Source organism: Cololabis saira, chromosome 6, assembly GCF_033807715.1.
Source record: "Cololabis saira isolate AMF1-May2022 chromosome 6, fColSai1.1, whole genome shotgun sequence".
NCBI classification, from domain to species: Eukaryota; Metazoa; Chordata; class Actinopteri; order Beloniformes; family Belonidae; genus Cololabis; species Cololabis saira.
In genome coordinates this window covers 17233327-17253566 of record NC_084592.1, presented here as the reverse complement: position 1 = coordinate 17253566, position 20240 = coordinate 17233327, and the positions used below count along the sequence as shown (strand labels likewise).

General features: G+C 40.4%; 1 protein-coding gene across 1 annotated transcript; it reads right to left on the bottom strand.

Annotated features, from left to right (window-relative positions):
* Positions 1 to 15429: 15429 nt before the first annotated feature.
* On the bottom strand, positions 15430 to 19060 carry pcdh8 (protocadherin 8). Its single transcript, XM_061724445.1, has 4 exons — positions 16625 to 19060; positions 16428 to 16498; positions 16062 to 16195; positions 15430 to 15906 (listed from the first exon to the last, which is right to left on the bottom strand). Exons 1-4 carry the CDS (start codon positions 18980 to 18982, stop codon positions 15575 to 15577), a joined length of 2895 nt encoding a protein of 964 aa, XP_061580429.1. The 5' UTR covers positions 18983 to 19060; the 3' UTR covers positions 15430 to 15574.
* Between the last annotated feature and the right edge of the window lie 1180 nt (positions 19061 to 20240).

The following is a 20240-nucleotide window of genomic DNA, read 5'->3' as shown; positions in this document are numbered from 1 at the left end:
TTCACTTACCAGTCTGCACAAGCATGATTAAAGGTGAGATTAAAATGTTTATCATTCTGTTTTTTTCTCCCCACCCCCCCCTGCTGTCGCTGGTTGCAGCACACTTCAAATTGCACACTGGAATACTGATGGTGGTGAGTGGGAATGATGATCAGCACCAACCACTGAAGCTTGCTGCAGAATAAATAAATGCAAAAACGAGTGCTGCTGTAAACAAATGTCTCTGCGAGACATTGTAAACATAGTAATTATGCATATTAACAAAGGGGTTGTAAACTTTTACACAGGAAACGTCAACATACTGACACACAGAAGCTGTATTACAGCAAAAAATAAATACAAGACGCAAACGGATAAACAGAAGCGTAACAACAGATCAGTCGGATGCACGGCTCTACAAACTATTTTAATGCAATGACAAATGAAAACTTTCTGTACAGCTTCCAATACTCCACCATAATGTGAGTTTTATCTCGTAATAATGATTCCTATCTCTGCATAATCCATGTGTCATGACTTCTCAGCAGGGTGCAAGTCTTAAAGGGACACGTCATTAATTCTACCCTCAAAAACGTTTCCCCTACAGTTGTAACTGACTATGCAAAAAATGTCATATGTCAAGGTTTTGAGAAGTCTGCCTCTGTAATTTCTACACTTCTTGTTCCTGCACAGTATGATGAGATTGTGGAAATGGAAGACTGTTAATATTTCCGGAGAGATCAGGATATTGTTTTGGGAGAGATGCTTTGGCTTTGGCATGTACTATTCAAAATTCAGGTCACTTCTGCTCTGTAAGGGTGGATGCAGACATCTTTGAAACTGCAGCGGGTACAACAAACATTATTCGAAAGAGGGTGTAGAGAACGATCTTATTGCTGTTTTCTAAGTGCTTCTGAAGTAGACTTTGTTCTTTTTAAAGGATAAGTGTTTTCTTATTGCCGACACATCCGAGAAAAAGAACAACACTGACAATTAACTGATCCCACAAACGACTGTTGCCTGAAATATAACAGGCAATGTTTTCCCTTTTTTTTTTTTTGTTTGTTTGCTTTTTCTCAGTAAATTAATTGCCTCATTTGGGTACCGTATCCGTCCAGTAGAGAGATTGTTGTGGTGTACAGCAGATGAACAAAGCACTGGATTTTTACTCCAGTGAGGTTTGCATCTTGAGTCCAATTTCTGGTTGGATTGAGGCAACAAATACACTTTTTTCAAGGCTAGGGGGGAGAAAAAAAAACAAAAAAAACACCATCAAATGGTCTCATTTGATGTTTCTAACCATGCTGTGCCTCAAGTCACTGTGATTCTTGTGTCAAAACAAGATAGGCTTGATCCCCTAATCTTAATCAAGTGCCTAAACATAGCCATACAACAGTTTAATAATCCTGTCGACACTCTGGGTAAATAATTTGTTGCAAATCAAATCATATTAAATACACTGTAAATATTTTACTGATAGGCTCAGTATGAACATTTGTACATCCAGCTAAGTACCTTCTTTGAAAAAAAAAATCCTTATTACATTAATAGGAATTGTAATCCACGCAGCTTTACGTTTCCTTCAAAACATCTTTGCTGTTGGTAATTAGTAGTGTATAGATGCATTTTCATAGGAGACAGGGCTGACACTGTTGCACTGTATGGCATGTTGCTTCATTAAGAGGAACATGGGAGCGGTTTATTTTTAGGCAATCCCACATACGCCACCCTGCTGTCATAATTCGCCGGCATGCCAAATGTGCATTAATGTGCAGCTGAAGATAGTCCCCGAGAAATGCCCTATTTATCAACAAGTCCTCCAATCTAACCGCCCAAATAGGTCATTTGAAATGGTCCTCTGATACCATAAAAGCATCTAAGCAACAGGAGGCGAGCCACAGATAAACTGTGGAGAGCAGCAGTTTAATTGACGGAGCTGTGGAAGAGATTTGTTCCTGTTTCAGGATTAAGGTTTCCAAGCACATATTAACTATTACTTAGCACCTGTCGCAGAACTCGTTTTGCCATCAAATTGGTACTAACAGTATTTAAAAAGTCACAGTCACCCTGCTGCATCAGTTTATGGGAGTTTGCCTTTGAGCACACAAATGTCGAGTACAATACCATTTAAGTGATTCAAAGTGTGATAATTATTTATTTAGCTTGGTGAGACTCAATTCGCAGTCGGGGTGGAAAAAAAAAGAGGAAAGAAAGAGAAAAGGCCTGTCCTGAATGTGGTGTGTGACGCGGCTGTGATAGTCACGGTGAGGAGGAGGCACAGGTGTTGTGCAACAGCAGTGGGAGGAGAGAGTGTGCGAAGGTATTAGATGGAGTACAATCATAAAAAAGAAATGATAACAAAGTGCAATGTAGTTAAACTGAGGAGTTTAACTATAAGTCATTTATATATCTGTCATATTTCTTTTACCTTTTCTTGCCCGGATAATTTTCTTATAAGAAGCTCCCACAAATAAACTGTTGGGTTAATTCTTTGTTCCATATTTTCCATATTCCATATACTTTGCTCCATTATTTGTACACATTGATATATAGGCGAGTCATTCAAGTGTAATATCTTGTTCCTTAAGGTTCAACATGTTTCTTTTAGATACAGATCTTTTAGAAGAAAATGCTATTTTTCCTCAGGTAGTCTTAAAAGTAGCTCTTGTGTTAAAATTCAGGGGACGCTGCCAGTTCTCTGTTTCCTGTAATTCCCCTGATCATTTTCTCTGCTTATTTCGGGGTGCACTTGTAGAATAAATGCAAGCTCATAAAAGGAATTGAAATATTATTTGATCGTGTTTTGGAATTTAATATGGATTAAAGATAGAAACATTGCCTGCTTGTTGATATATGTATTGGAATACATTAGCACAGCCATATCTTGACTTTTCATTTCTGGCCCTTCTTCTTCCATTTCTGTGAAGTGACAATTGTCATGTGGAGCTCTCAAATCCAGCTAAATAGCAGGACTGCTTCCCTGCCTCTGTGTGCAACAAAAGCCGCCTCGCACATCTCAAAAGCTTTGATATCATAATACACGTGGGATAAATATTTTTCTTTCTTTCTTTCTTTTTTTTTGTTACAGACCATCTGTGGATTTGCATGTAAATGCACCTTCTCAAGGGTCAATGTGCCAGTTCTGCAACATTTCAATTCTGAATCAAAACTCAGGAGTCAGGCTTTTTCTCACCAGCATGTAGGGGTTAAAGGGTCAATGCTTTTGCATTCATTTTTTAGAGAAACTTTTAAAGAATCCAGCAGTCGAGAAAAATCTCTGCCAAACACTTTACCTGTGAACTGAAAACATTTTGGACTTCAGTGTAGTTTTTGTCGCTTTTCTCGTTCAGAAATTCCAAACACAATTTTGCATTATGGTGGTAAGGAGCTAAGAAAGTGACTGTTTGTGTGTAAAAAGCACATTTCAAATGCTCCGGGCAAATATTCACCTTAAATCTCTCAAATTCCCTTCGCATCAATGAGGCTGGGAAAAAAGCATGAAACACACGACATATCCGAGCACAAAAACACATCAGAATTGTTAAACTAATGGGTAGTTTGAGCAGGATACCCGTTCCTTTCACATAAAACCTTTTGGGAAGGAATCATGAATGCAACCTCAGGAGGGCTGACAACCACATTTTCACTTTCTTCAGTTGCAACAACTATGTAAAAGTCTAAACGTACAGTTTTGTTCAGGAGTTAGTGCCAAAAAACCGCCCCGAAACATATTTCTGAAGTGATCGTAAGTAAATCTGAGTAAACCAAAGTGCCAGTGTGTCATATTGGAAAGGTTTTTCGAGGCTTTACTTGGTTGACATTTCTCCTTTTCTTTTACTGCCATTCACAAGAATAGCTCCTGCTTTATTACTTCATAGATCGCCTGAAATTGTTTAACACGGCATTAAAATACACCCTATTACAGTACATCCAATTACTCCCTTCTGGTTCCAGGTAAGCCACCAATGAAAGATGGTAATATACTGTGTGATGTCGGCGTGACTAAGCACTCATGCATTATGAATAAAGCTGCAAATCCATACTATTTACCATTTAATCAACTACATTTTATAACGGAATCTGGAATTTGTTAAACAAATTACTTATATAATTGTAAATAGACTGAGTTTCGGTGACTGCAGAACTGCAAGCGTAAGGAGGAATTACCCCCCTACTAACGACGCATTGATTATTCATCCCTGTAAATGACCTCATGTCCTAAGTTGTTAGACTGGTGCCCTCTGAAATCAACCACCTAACTTAACGGACTCTAGTAACGATTTAACGCTCACATTTCAGAACAAGCTTCCAACCAGTGCTCGCAGTCTTCGTTAGCCAAACATATATGCATTAACTTCTTGCATGTAGGACTTTGATTCAAGCTTTCAACGTATCTTTGAAGCTCGAATGAGCTAAAACCTATCGTCCTGTCAAAACATAGGCACAAGTTAATGCTATAAGGAGGTTCCACCCAAATATGGTTCTAAGTTCAGAACAGCCAAGAGGAGGGGGCAGTCCTGGAGTTAGATATTGAAGTGATGCTTAATGTTCCATGAGACAGCTCTGGGGAACACTGTGTTGATGCAATTGCAAGGACGGAGGACAAAAGACCGAATGAATACTGGGAACAGATAAAATCTGCTGACAGTGGACACTAGATCAAAATCAAAATGGGAAAAGGTCATCACCCAGGAGTTATTAGATAGCTAGAGTAAGATGAATGAGGCCATATGCGTTTGATGCCATAAGTTACACACTTTCGTCACTCGACGACAACTGAGCCAACATGATGACAGCTGAGCAAACTCGGCCGTGTAGATAGAAAGAAAGAGTACAAGGGCGTTTTTAAAAAAAAGGTAACAAGTAAGAAGGCCATTTTAGTTCCAGCGCCCCAAGACTATTTTATCAGCCTTACTGTTGCAGATGTTTCAGAAAAGACTGCCTTCACTCTAATCATGTAAATTCATTGCAAGATAGAACCTCCTCATAAGCCATTTTATAGCTGCACCCCGAATGATGACGCATAAGAGCAAATCTAGAACAAGAGGCGCCACTGTTTCATCACAAAGCCTGCAACCTCGCCTGACAGGAGAAGTCTGAGAGCTGTCACTCAGGGACACTCAACTTCAGCAGCGATCTCCGACATCACGTTCTCGTCTTTCATCTTCACTCAGTCTTTTTTAAGATAAAAGCGACTAAACTATCCAGTTAAGATTAGGGAGAATTCATGGTTTGGACTGAAGTGCATTAGTCCGCATTGTTTATGTTACATACAAGATGCTGTTTCGCTTCAAGGACTGTAGGAGTTTTTGTAGGAACTTTGGAAATGACTGATTGAAAAGAACTGTCTTTTTTTTTTGTTAATATCATAAAATCCACTAGGAGCAGAGTCAAGTAAAAATGTACAGTACAGCTTTGCTATAAAAATTAAATATCTCTGAACAAAACAATTTATATTATTTGTTTTTTATCAATAAACAAAGACTGAGGTGAAGATAAGAGTATAATTTACTGACTACAGAAACAATTAACTTCCCTTCAGGGATAAATGCAGTATTTTTCAATTTGAATTTTGAATTTTAATCTGTTTTTTAAAGAGTCAACAGGCAGTTGTTTCTATGCAAATAGCCAAATCATTTGTTTGTTTTGGATGCTCTGGAGCAGCACAGGGGTGTGGTGGTTACCAGCATTGTTGCACAGGAAAGAGGGTCCAGAGGACGAGGGAGGAGGCTGAGGGTCTCTGCAGGAAAAAATAAATAAATAAATGCATGCTGAAGTTTTATCAGAGAGTATCTTGGGAATTCACAACCCCTACTGGGAAATGTTACGTTAAGGAAAAGAATGAAGAAAAATAGCACTTAGCATCAGTCAAAGATGCCACAGATTACCAACATAAAAGTATTTTCCCATTTGTGGAGGGGGCATCATGATGTGGGCTTGCTTCCCTGCATTAGCGCTGGCATCGCTTGGAGAAAAAAAAACAAAACCCGGAACCTTACCTAAGTATCCTTCAGGATGACTTCAGGGTGGCCGTCGGCCAACTGATGATGCAGGAGCACATTGACCACGAGCACAGAAGTAAATCCGGCACAGAATGGTTTCAGAAAATGGAAATCTGTCTTTTGGAGGAGCTCCATCAAAGCCCAGACCTTAACCCAGGCGAGATGCTGTGGAATGACCGCAAGAAAGCCATTCTCAGTAGACATCATAGCAATGTGTCTGGGCTGAATCAGTTCTGTGAAATGAAACTGTCAAAATTTCCCCCTGAATTCTGCTCATATCTGATCTGGAGCCACCGAATGAGCTTGCGTGATATCTTTGCTGCCAAAGGAGCTTCAAACAGCTATTACCTCCCAGGGTTCTCTTACTTTTCCATTTCTGTAAAGAGAGGACACATTTTAACTGTTTGGGTTTCATTTGAACTGTTCCTGTATGCATTTAGTTTGCCTACAGTTCACTTTTGACTATTTTACATTATCAATGTGTTTTATATTTTCCAAAAAACGAAATATTCAAACCAGAAAAGTTAGGTGAGCTGGCATGTATTGAACTTTGCTTGAACTTTGAAATGAATTTGACAGTATCAAGTCTGTGTGCATAGTTAGCATCCTCAAACCCTTAAAGCAGTGTCTCAAGTGTGATCCTAACGATCTTCTCACTGAGCTCTTGCAAAATAAGCAAACAGAATGTTCTATTGCATTCATTTATTCCAATTTATTTCTCTGGAATTGGGAAGCACTCAAGCTTAAAATAATATTTAAGACATGTACATCTTTAATTTTATTTGTGCTTATTTTTTGTATTATTTTTTTTATCTTGAATCCCGTTCAGAATTAAAGTGTGAGTTTGGTACCTGCGTGAAACAATCTGCATGTTATCAAGAGGAGGAATAATACTTCTGTCCTTCTGTTTCTGGGTTTTCAGACACCGTCTCGCCCGACGCTGTGGCAGCTGCCTCGTCTCCCTCTTTGCTCAAGTGTCCCACATACAGTGTTAGAGAATTGGCGGTTATACTGCTCTTAGGACTGGCAGAGAAGCAGCAGGTTAGAAAAAAAACACCACCTCCCAGGAGAAATGATTCAAGGTGTTGAAGAGCCACGGAGGCGAATAAAGTGAATGCAATTTCAAAGGGGAAATAATGGAGGTCGTGGCGTTTGAGGTTGCCATGCTAGTCGTGGAAATAACTTGGTTGATGATGGAATCAATCACACCTCCATGGCAGTGAATATTAATGGAGATATGTTTAGTTGATTTTCTCTGCATTTTTTAATAAACAGTGTTAACATCAAGCTCAGCCATGCATAACTCCACACAGGATGAAGTGAGAGTTATCTGCAGCCACACGGGGCGATATCAACTGACTGGAGCAATAATATTAGAAATGTGACAGGTGTTTCTTTTTTTTTCCACCTCTTTCTTCTTTTTCGCTTTCTCTCTCTGTCTTTGCTGCTCTTTCTCTGTTTTTGTTGTGACGAGTGAACGCAAGGTCAAAATGGAGTTTATCCTCTGATATCGCCTGCCAATCCAGACAAGAGAAGTGCTCACTCAAGGTGACATTACTTTAGTGTTTGTACTCAGCGTGGCACCACATCTTTCATTTCCTCTGAGCTAAAAATTTACAACTTATGCTTTGACAGGAGTAGTAAACATCTCTAATGTGACCCAAGCTGTGATCTTTCTGGTAAACAAAAGAAAACCTGCCTCAGCCTCGATGATCCTCTCCCAACCGCCATGAAAAGCAAAAACCATGAGAACAAGCCGGTGCTGTTTCATTCTTATATGGTTTGAAAGCATAAAGCACACGATGAATTACAACCATACAATACACTTATTCTAAGATACATAGGGCTGACTTACAGGGGATTACTGGAAGGGAAAAGACAGAATGAATAACGCTTACGTAATTAGATGAAGACAATAACAACAGACATTTAGATTTAGAATAGGAGCGTGATTTGGGAGAGCTTCTGGCGTTTCCTTATTCCCTCTGCAGTGGCACCTTATCTCAGGGTTGGGAAGATACTTAGTATGCAACGGATCAATCACCATTCTCAAAAAGGCATTTAAATTACCTTCTTCTGCAGATATCTGTCCAGGAAAGTGGCCCACAGAGCCAAGGGACTATCAGAAAATTAAAAAGGGCACCAAATTTTAAATTAAACTGAAGTAGAACAAAATTAAGGAGAGAAAAAAAAAATGTTTCCTGACAGACTAGTTTCTTGTCTTTTGGGATGATTTTTCATGTAATATAGCGAATCCCAGCAGATCCACACCCCACCCTGGCTTTTCACTGACAACAGGTCCAGCATTGTGGCGACTGTGTCTCAGCCAGCCACTGACAGGGCAGTCATCAACAAACATGACAGCTGGATTCATTTTTCAGTGAAACACCACCCCCCCTCCCTCCAAATTATCAATATTTAATAAGAGCTGAGTTTAAAACCCATGCAGGGAGTCTGGCTCAGTCACTCCTTTTAAATTAACAACCTAAGTGAGAGTCCGGAGTGAATGTTGGAAACAAAAATAAGCCAGTGTCTGTGCAGTGCATGCCTAATTGCAGATGAAGCATCAAATTAAAATGTCAGGGGGCTGCTTGGAGAGGCAGTGGCTGCAGAGTCTTTAACGTGTTTAAATTTATGTTTGAGATTTTTACCATTTTCAAGGAAGGTGTAATTTGTAGAGCGGCATTACCAGAGCAACACCATGTTATTAGTTTCGACAATTTTCAGTCATGTTAATGTCGGGAAGGAAGGAAGACTCCATGGCACCTAGTGGGATGTGAATAACCCATATATCTCGCTACCAATTAGTATTAGGCTGTACTGTAAAGTGACAGGAAACTAATTTATAAATACTGTAGCGACATGAAAGAGGAGGGAAGCCATCCACAGAAGAAAAATAAACTGTCAGTCCCATACAGATAGGAGAACATCAACAGAGCCTTTCCAATTACTTCAAGGTTAACTGTGAAGCACTAATAACTTCAGGGAGTCGAAAAACAAAACATTGTTAGCTAATTACATAGGCAAGTCATTTAGACTGATTGATGCAACATATGACTCTGTCCTCCCTCTCTCTCATTCCCTTTCAATATCTCTCTCTGTCTCTCTCTCACTCTCTCTCTCTCGCTCTCCCCTCTCGGTTCCTAATTTGTTCTTCCATATAGCAGAGAACAGCATAAAAGCTGTTTTTCCTTTGGCAGCTGTCTCCATGACGGCCCACACTGACACGAACGAGACACTCTCCCTGCTCGGCTGTAAACTACAATCAACTGGTGAACAACTGGCACAGATTTATCATCATCAGCTCAGGACCAGAGCTTTTATGTGTGAGCTCACACACTGCGGATAGAGAACCGCAGGCGTGGAGTGCCATTACTGTTTAAGACGGAGGTCAACCACTCTGGAACCGAAGAGGAGAAGCAGCAGTCAATTCAAGCAGACGTTTATTCGCTGATGTACTAATTTAATAGTTGTAGGCAGGCATCAGATGGAACATTTCATTTTTGGAATGCTTAATGTAAATGCCTTAAGACGCTTAAAATAAGCTCATTTGGCTTTATTGTTATGTCTTGTTGCATTGTTTTGTCACTGAGGTATAAGTGTGTATTCTGTTTACGGCCATGCACCAATGTTTGTTTGTGAGATGGATAATACCAGCTCCTCCTGAATACAGACCCAATGGAGATTTGAGCTTATTTTGTAGGTTATAAATATGCTCACTAGGAATGTTAATTAGATGCCCCCTGCTGTTTCTCCTGAGTTGTGGATGCGATTTAAAGTTAAGGCAAAAAGACAGAATATCAGTGTATTTCCATACTGCGAGTGGGTTTCGTTCACGGTTTTTGTTTGAGATAAGGATGAAACAGATGAATGTGGAATTCATGACACCGGATTACTTGCAGATGTGCTTCAGCGAAAATGAGCTCTCCATGATCTGATTGCTGAACGCTCTCAAAATGCACTCATCCTTTGTTTGTTCATCAGACGTGAATGTAACACATCCTTGGCTGTCCAGATGATGCCAGACTGAATGGAGAGATTTAAACCATAGCAAGCCCTTAACAACGGCATCCAAGCAGGACAATAGTTCTGTTTGTCGAACTTATCATGAAAAGCCCAAGCCACACAGGGCTGGAACACAAGCTAAATGACAGGGAGGACGAGGAAAAATACTCACATATCATTCCCACATCGTGCAGCGTTACTGCCGAACAGAAGCTTCCTGTGAGACTCAGTGGAATTTCATTAAAAACAGAGGTTTGGTAAAAAGCACAGCAAGAGCTCATGAATAACACTTCCCTTTTTTTTTTTCCAAAGAAATAACTTCCAGTTCCAGGGAACCAGTTACAACAGTGTCACATTAAATACTCTATTATATTATGTCTTTCATTTCAACCCAGCCAGGCCATTATATTTAAATCCATGCTGTACAAGTATTAATAATGTTTGTAGGTTCTGTAATTTCAATAAGCATTCATAGCATTATGTTTCCCCCTAGTGGTATAAGAACTAAAACAGAAGGCCTGCTGCTCTTTTTTCTGGGCTGTAGGATACAAACGGCGTAAAACCTTTTTTGTAAACAGACAATTATATTTTTTCTACTCCACAGCTTGGGAGACACAAAACACAGAAACAAAACAGTTAATGGTAACTGTCCATAAAAGAGGGAAATTTACACAACCTGCATACAATCTCTCTGAAATATCTCAATTTCCCTTAAATTGCTTGGACAATGACAAAATGTTTTTGCTCATTTCCTCCCTGCTTGTAGATTTGTGAATTTGAAAATATCCATACTCAACTAGTTACGATGGATGAAAGGAAATTCAAACGGATAAATAATCTCAAGTTCTTTATTATCTAAAATTATTTCGCATTAAATCATTTCTGTACTTTATTCCTATCTCTGCCTGACAGCAGACATAACACAGGGAATCCAATGCAAACTATGACTGATCTAAAGTAAACAATACAATTAAATCAGCTTGGTCCTTTAACATGCTTGCATGTCAACTTGGGCCACTTTTGGGGGTTCTTGTGCCCTTCAATGAAAGTGAGGATAGACTTTGGTGGAGAGAAAGGAGGGATGACATGGTGCAAAGAGTCATACACTGGGATTTAAACTGGACTGAGTTATTCGGAGCCCAAATTATAGCTTTTCAAAGTGTTATTTGAGTCTTAACATGAATCTAAAACACGATATGAACAAAGTCGTGTGTTAGAAGGTGACAATGTGAATGTAAAACAACTCACTGCACATTTAAAATTAAATTAAATACAGGAGTAAAGAAATGTGTGCAGAATCAGCAGCACTGACCTGAGGACAGCAGTCCGTGATCATGTGACTTCTCTAATCCAGCAGAGAGCAGAACGTATTGTAGCTCCTGATCACTGAAACGGCTGCTGGTTGGTCAGGTGACAGGACTATATTGAAATGGTTTATTGTGTGAACTAAATATCGATATACAGAGGCGCTCGGGGTATTAATATTATACTACTGTACATGTAGTATTGAACTCTCCTCACATTAATGATGGGTGAACCCACGTTTGGCGCGTCATCAGGAGTTTCTCTTAAGTCATGGAACCCCTTCTCCATGGGCTGCTGGCTTTATTCTCTATTAAGTTTATTTATGAACCTACGGGATGAACATGTAGCCTGCTATTAATTAAAGCTTTTTTCAGAAAACCTACGGATCTTGACATCTTTTCCCATGAGCCTTCAGCGCAGTGCTTGAGATCCAACGTTTGACACCAAGGTCCATACTTGAACTTTTTAACTTGAACACTTGAGCTTGCTATTCATAGTGAAAAACAATTTTCTCAATACAGACTTTAATCAAAATATTTGAAGCATCTCTCTAGGGGCTCAAGCAAGAAGCAAACAAAAGCAGCAATAAATGTTTTGTTGGAACACATGTATCTGAGGTATGAAAACCGTGACTTCCTGAAATCGCATACAAGCATTCCAACCTCACACAACCTCAGAGACACGGTGGCTGTTTTGCCTTTTTTCTCTCTCTCTCTTACTCTCTTCTAACTTAACAAACTACACAGATATAGGCAGGACTGAGCTTCACAGGAGAACAAAGAAGCGTGCTTCACATGATGCAACACTAGTGCTGTTAGGTTCTTTTGAACATCCGAGCTGGACTTGATAATGGTTCATTCAGGCGATGTCTTATTTGTCAGTGAACCGACTGATCATGAAACACAAACTTGTCTTTTTAAGTTCTCTTTAATTGCAGCACTTACGCGCATATTATAACACAATAGAAGGCTTAGGTAGTAAAAACAGATCCTCAGAGAGGATATGCTCCATCTGCCCTTGTATTCATGGGAGAAAATTACTATGGGATGACAAAGCATCTTAGATAACATCCTATAATTAAGCAGAAGTTGTTGCTTATGCCGGTACTCGTGTGTTTTAGGGAGCGAGCATCATTGCGCGAGTGAACTTTGTCTGATGAAGTGCACCTATAGGTGACCCAGCTGACATCCTAATGGTAAATGAACAAAGACAAAGCTTTGAGACAAATTGTCCAAAGGAAAACAAACAGAGCTATATTTCCAAACACACCACACATTTCAAAGCAACCAAAAAGTCAATATTCACACTTGGCATTTCAAACAAACATGAAGAGTAGCAGCAAGATGTACAAAACATTGCATTGTACAACGGGCCTGGAGCACCTCATGCCATCGATTAAAAGGAGGCTCCATCTGTACATGCTCTGCACTTCGGGGAGCCGGGTCTCAAAATTAAGGTCTTAAAAGACTCTAACAACACAATCAGAGTCAAAGAGGCAGCTTATTGTAAGGTAATATACAGGACTGTCTCAGAAAATTTGAATATTGTGATAAAGTTCTTTATTTTCTGTAATGCAATTAAAAAAACAAAAATTTCATACATTCTGGATTCATTACAAATCAACTGAAATATTGCAAGCCTTTTATTATTTTAATATTGCTGATTATGGCTTACAGTTTAAGATTAAGATTCCCAGAATATTCAAATTTTTTGAGATAGGATATTTGAGTTTTCTTAAAGTGTAAGCCATGATCAACAATATTTAAATAATAAAAGGCTTGCAATATTTCACTTGATTTGTAATGAATCCAGAATGTATGACATTTTTGTTTTTTTAATTGCATTACAGAAAATAACAATATTCTAATTTTCTGAGACAGTCCTATACAGTACATATATACAGTACAGACCAAAAGTTTCGACACACTACCCCATTTGTTTGAATGTTGTTGAAGAAGGTATATATATATATAAAAACAGATAAATAAATAAGCTAACATCCCGGGTGCAGAGGGATATGACGTGAGCACACCCGACTCATTTGTGAGCGGACTGCTGATGAGCTGTAAAGACGTTCAACAGTGCTTTCTATTACCTGGGGAGGTTTCAAATGTGCTGTGAGAGCCGCTGGAGGACGTTAATGTGAAGTCCATTTGGAAATTAATGAACATGGTGCCTGCCAACGACAGAGGACTCACATTTTATTCCAAACTGGTGTAAATGAATATACCTTGTGGCATAAATTGTCAGGTCAGTGCACAGCGTTTGTGACCTACAAGGAGAATATAAAGCAATGACAGTGGGAACCATATTGTATTGATTGATAAATGCATTTTCCCTCTGTGTACAATTGGCTATCTGTCAGACCTGTGAACATCACTAGGGGCACACATATGACCTTCTTTCTTATTGCTTTGTCTTTTCTACTGTCTTTTGGGTGGCATTGAATCCTCAAGTTAATATCTCGGTTGCTTTCAACCCGTAGCGACTTTGAAATGTTAAATGAGCAACGGGAGCAGGACAGCTCAGATTTGGAATCTGTTTTATTCATGACGCGGACAAGAACTCTGTTTAGTGCTTTACAATTATGTAAAAGGTGTCTAATCCACTCCATTCCAGCTTTTATCACAGCAATCAAAAGCTTAAAAAGCGTGTATTTATGATCATGCAAATGAGCACTGCTCTTAGCCCCCATTTCCTGCAGATGAACAGAAAACTGGAAATAATAACAATAAAAATAATAATAAAAGTAAAGGCTCAGTGTGCCATCAGATTCCACTGATAGCTCTTCATCTGCCAAAGGTTTGGAAACGACTTTCCCCTGGGATCTGTTCCTTACGAGGAGGTTATGTAATTTGAAACAGCCTCCTATTCTCACTTGCGCTCGTAAATCAAACACACATTTGAATGGACCTTAAAAAAATGATAAGACAGAATACTTTGACAAACATACAAGAGCAGATGAAGGCCAACAGGAATAAACAGTGTACATGTTTTAAAATACACATTTCTTGTTTCACTGTCAGATACACTTAGCCAGGAACAAATCAAGCCAAAGAAATGCAGATAGAAGAAATGTTAAAGCAAACTTGTTAATTTGAAGTTGCTGGTGAAAACACACCCACATCCAGGCTGACATGGTTCATGATTAAAAGATGAATAAAACTAATGTTTGTCTTGTATATTTTAGTTGCAAACTTTCTTGATTCTTGAGACTTTGAACCTGATTTTTTTTATTTTTTTCAAATTCAAGTTTAAGTACAAATATACGGTGGAGTGTTGGTGAGTCTGTATGTCCCACAATTAGATGAACAACTCTTTATCAGAATTCAGAGTGTTGTTTGTCACCAGTGCTGGTTATGGATTTAAAAACTCATCAGCGTCTCATCAATAAATCATTTGGTACAAGAGACAGTTTGCGCTTTCTCTGCATGCTCACAGTTGATTTAAACTCAAACCCAGCAACTGGTTCTGCAACTGACAGTAAAGCTGGAAAATCAGGTGTCCCTCACAAGTGCAATAGCATTAAAGAAGGGGTTGTATCAGGAAATTGTATTTCATCGTATATTGTCTTCCGTCTACTATGCAAATTCAGATTAATTTAAATAAAGACTGAATTTTTGCCCCTCACAGCAGCGACTGACAGCTAGGAATTTGTAAAGCAACCTAAATAGATTGTGCTACACTTTGTACAGTGATGTAAATTATTTTGAATAGGTAATATGACAGCACCCAGCATGGTTTTCTCAGAATAATAGTTTCTACTTTATTTTCCGTGAGAGTACCAGCCCTACTCTCTCATTTGCATGCAAGAAACTTAACTGAGCAACCTTGGGAGCCTTCAAAGCGAGTCTCGCAGGTAATGGAGGAGCGGCAGCTTTTACATCTGATCAGCTCTGACTGCAGTTTTGATCATGTGTACTGAAGATTCAAACTGGGGCGATGTTTACAAATACAGGGTGGTTTAAAGTGGCATGGGATCACTACCTCGCCTTCAAAATCTAATTTTCCTCAATTAAAATGAGCATTCGTCAAATTGTATTAATTTTAATCACATCACCATATTTAAAAAAAATGAGGGACAGTATTCATAATTTAAGTCTGACTTTTATTAGAAAGACACACAAGTGAGATAGAAATAATATACTGAAATACAAATAACATGAATGAAAAATTGTGATAATCTGTCTATAAGTAAATATGTACACATGTCGGTTAATGCTCTCAAGAGAAGTTATTTACATCATCAATGTACATCTCAATCACTTTATCTACACAGTTCATTAAAACATGGTTGCAACTTCTAATTCTGTAGCCACAGTTACAATATTTGGACTGTGCTTGAGCTCCGTTGCTCCTCCGACATCAGGCTCATGCTGCTGCTGAGTGAAGTAGGAAGGAAGAGTCCCAGACTTATTGAAGGTCTGCATGCTGCTTCGCGATTTGGGCTGATTTGTGCCATAACCGCAGTTCCTCCTGTTGCTATGAGGGTTGTTGAAGACGGGCACCGGGGAGAAGCCTATTGTATAACCGTGCTCTCTGGGGGCTCGGAAACTCTGCGATGGTATCACACTATAGGTGCCTTGGCAATCCCCAGATAAGCTCGTAGCAGCACCTGAAATAAAAGTGACATGAATAAAAATAAGGATTTTTTTTTTCTTTTGGGTGTAGATATGACGTTGACGCCATTGTTCCTTTAAGTCATCTCGTTTTCTTTTTCTTTTTTTTTTTGATACAGCGATGTATGAAACTCCCAAATGAAAAACCTACTTTTGAATCGTGGCTGAAAGGTACTGAAGTTCTTCTTTCCTCCGTCGCCGCTGATATCGGAATCGCTGTCATTGAAGTCGCTGTCCCCTTTACCACTGTCCTTCACGCTCAGCTGGTCATTGTTGCCGAGGCCACTGTAATCAACAAATACAGTATGAGGACTACACCACATTAGCTTGATTATCGATATTCATTTTTCCACATGCAGCGATGGCATGACCCTCTAACCTAATTCTACGGGCAGGCCCCAAACAGTGAATTACAAGTATGGAGGACGAAAAGTGCACTTCCTGTTCTGCTCGATTCAACTGTTAATAAAGCACACTACATCAGAGGAAAAAATAAAAGGTCCTTTAGAAATCTTACCTCACTTGCAAGCAGTATCTGTCACCTTGCCACACAGACGTTGGCTGGAAATGCTTGGAGGGCAGGAAGATCTGAAAGAACAAACAGAGTGAGAAAGGAAGGCTTAGTTTCCATTTCTGGCACAAAGATCACTGCAACACTATAGAAGATGATGAAACTAAAAGATGAAAACCCCTGAAAGATACGAGTTGGCTCACCTTTGTGTCTGAGTCCCCGCTCCTCTCCTCATATAAGCAGGAGTCATCCAGAGACAAAGACGTCCTCTCATGGAAGAATCCACGCTGGCCTGTGTAAATGTTTGGCTCTGCTAAACTGAGCATGGGCAGGGGCCTGCCATCAAACAGGCTCTGGCACACTTCTCTCTTGCTACCACGCCCTCTCCCCCCACAGCTTAGTCTGCATGTGACAGCGACAGCTACAATTGCAATTAGCAGCAGTGCACAACCCCCACTGAGCATAATAATAATAATTAGTGAGCCATCAAAGCTGGATCCTTCCTCATCACTTGACCGCAGCACAATGACGACTTGGTCTTCAGAGGGCTCTGTGTCTGAGACGACAAACCTGATAGTGGCACCGCTAGACAGCGGAGACCTGCCGTTGTCACTCACTGCGATTTTCATTTCCAGCACGTCCCCAATTTCAGCTGTCAGCCATTGTTTCAAAGCAATCTCTCCGGTGTCTTTGTTCATTGTAAACAGCTTTGGGTCACCTTGCACAATGTGGTAGGAAAGTTCGCCGTTCACGCCCTCGTCCTCATCCTCAGCTGAAACACGCAGGGCCAGATAGCCGGAGGGTGCATTGTAGGGCAGAGGAATGTCAGCGGAGTCATTCAGGAGGACGGGGAAGGTGAAGTATGGATAATTGTCATTCTGATCCACAACTCTTATTCTGATCGCTGTTGTGCTTGAAAGAGAGGGGGAGCCTTTGTCCTCTGCTTGGATGACCAGCTCAATCTGCTGGAGTGTCTCATAGTCAAAAGACCTTAAAGAATACAAAGACCCCGAGAGGGAATCTATGGAAACATAGGTGGACAATTGGGATCCGCCGGGCACCTCTGAATCTATGAGTTTGTATGAAACCTGGGCATTTTTTCCTGCATCGGGATCCCTTGCAACAACAGTGGTAACATATGAACCTGGGATGTTATTTTCCAGGACTGAAACTTCATAGAGCGACTTACTGAAGAGGGGGGGGTTGTCATTCTCATCTGTTACACTGATAGTATACTGCCTGACAGTTTTAAAAGGTGGGTTTCCCAGGTCTTCTGCCACTACAGTCAGGTTATACTCTGGGGCTTTCTCTCTATCTAAAGTGTTAGTGGTAACAATCATGAAAGTGTCCCCATAGGCCTGCTGCAGGGTGAAGTGCTCGTGCCCGAGCAGGCTGACGCGCACGTACCCGTTGGAGCCGGAGTCTCTGTCCGCGGTGCTGATGAGAGCCACGAAACTCTCCGCGGCCGCCGCCTCTGTGATGTACGCGACTCCATCACTGCTGGAGGTCATGGGTTTGATGCTGATTTCCGGGGGGTTGTCATTCACGTCAACAACATCTATCACAACTTTGCACACGGACGGCACAGAGTTCTCCCCTAAATCCGAGGCTTTGATCCTCAGCTCGTAGTGCGCCCTCTTCTCAAAGTCGACCAGCGCCTTCAGCGTCACGTCCCCCGAGTACGGGTCTATGTGGAAAACCCGCACCGCTTCCTTTGACACCCCGTCGTCAAAAGCATACGTGATTTCTCCGTTAATACCGTCATCTGGGTCAAATGCATGCACTCTCACGACTCGGTGCCCCACGGGAGAGTCTTCATCCAGCTCAACTTTCAGGGAGCTGTGCTCGAAAACCGGACTGTTGTCATTAAAATCCAACACCTGGATGTTTACTGTCATGCATCCGGACTTTGCGGGCTCTCCTCCGTCGGTTGCGGTCACTTCGATGGCGTAGGAGTCCTCCACCTCCCTGTCCAGCTCCCTCATCAGCACCAGCTCTGCAAACTTCACCCCGTTCTCCCCATCGCGGACTTCCACGGCAAAGTGGCTGCAGCGGGAGATGTTGTAGGTCTGGATGTAGTTTTCACCCACGTCCTGGTCCAGAGCGACTTGCAGGGGGAATCTGGAGCCAAGTGGAACGTTTTCCACTATGTCCATGTTTGTCTCGTTGCTTGGGAAATGAGGAGAGTGGTCATTTATGTCTTTGACTTCTATCTCCACGTGGATGAGCTGGAACTTCTCCCTGGAGAAGGCCACGATGTCGAAGGTGATGTAGCAGCGCAGGGACCTGGGACACAGATCCTCACGGTCAATCCTCTCTGCGACGCTCAGCAGTCCGTCAATCTCCCGCATGTGGATCACAGAAGAGTTGCTTTCTTGCATAAAGCGGAAAGAAGTGTCCGGGTCGTCGCCAGGATCAATTTTAAGATCTTGAGATAGATTGCCTATCTCCGTCCCTGGTGCATCTTCCTCATATGTGAAATACCTGGTGGTTGTACACTCAACAGTGTGTAAAAATACAGGAAGGGCCAGGTAAAGACTTAAAAGCTTAAAAAATCCCATGCTGAAGGAGGAAAAAGTGCAGCAAAAATAAGGGTGGTAAAAGCATATGATATGAGAGACCTCTTGTTCTAAGTCAGGTCGAATCAGGACTGCGTTCAACTCCCACTCAGCTGGGGCCCTATAAGCATTAGGATATGCAAATAGTCTGACCACTCGACCAATGACCTTCCAGAGGTGCACCAAAAGGAAGGCGTTTGGTACTTTAACAAGCTCAAGCTTACTGCTTTTTGGTGCAAATGGCCCATTTGATAAACTGATTTGACCAAGCAGATAAAGCTGTTAGACGACTTGAATTAAATTGCACATGGCAGCCAATTAACAGAATTACTTCAGAGATTGTAGTCTAATAGTCTAAATGTGTAATAGAAGATGCTTTGATGGAGTTGAGATCTATTCCGAAAAATGTAGAAAAACGTACTGGGGAAAAAAAGAAAAAAATCATTGCAAAAAGGAGGAAAAACTCAGCAGTGTTATCAGAACTGCTGCAAAAGTTACCAAGAGGTTATGGATTTTGAACGTTCATGAGATTTATTTGCTTTAGATGTTACTCTGCCTTGCTTTGATGCTGTTTTAAAAAGTGTGAATATAGTGTTTGAGAAAGTATTGAGCCATTTAAAGAATGTATCATCCAAATGTAAAGTAATTAAGTAAAAACCACCCTTCAGAAGTTGTTTTTTTAAAGCCACATTGAAAAACTTAACAAAAAGGGCAAATACATTTATTTAATTACATGGTACCTAACGAGGAACAAATCTGAGTCACTGATTCCTAACACACGAGGAACTCCTAAACCAGCTTTGTCACATAGCTGACGATTATTAGTTAATGGCAAGTTAACTGTCAGTTAAATGTGAAATGAGTGAGGAAGGATTCACTATATCTAAATCATTTATTATCCATAGGGAAATAATTAAATAATCATAGGCTATAATGATAGAAAATCAAGATGAGTTATGTTAATAATGAATTATTAGTTAATTAATGATGACTTATTAGAGAACAGAGTGTGTATCCTACATTAATAAAGAATTAAATAAAGAAAGATTGGAGAATGAATATCTGTAAATTAATGGAAGATAGCTGGGATAAGCTCTGGCAGATCCATGTGACCCTGGATTTGAAAGATAGCATCTCAAGTGGGTATGGATAAAAGATGAAGGTGCTGAGCTCCTTTTTCATGATTGGTTATAAATTCTAAAAAATGCTGAAAAATCACACAACCTCTTTGTTACTAATTAATTTGACATTAGTTACTGTG

Excerpts from the sequence above, each read along its gene's own strand:
- pcdh8 (XM_061724445.1), bottom strand. The coding sequence starts at position 18,982 with ATGGGATTTTTTAAGCTTTTAAGTCTTTACCTGGCCCTTCCTGTATTT. Across the intron at positions 16,499-16,624 it reads GCGGGGACTCAGACACAAAG|ATCTTCCTGCCCTCCAAGCA; the intron begins GTGAGCCAACTC and ends TTGTTCTTTCAG. Across the intron at positions 15,907-16,061 it reads CTTTCAGCCACGATTCAAAA|GTGCTGCTACGAGCTTATCT; the intron begins GTAGGTTTTTCA and ends CTTTTATTTCAG.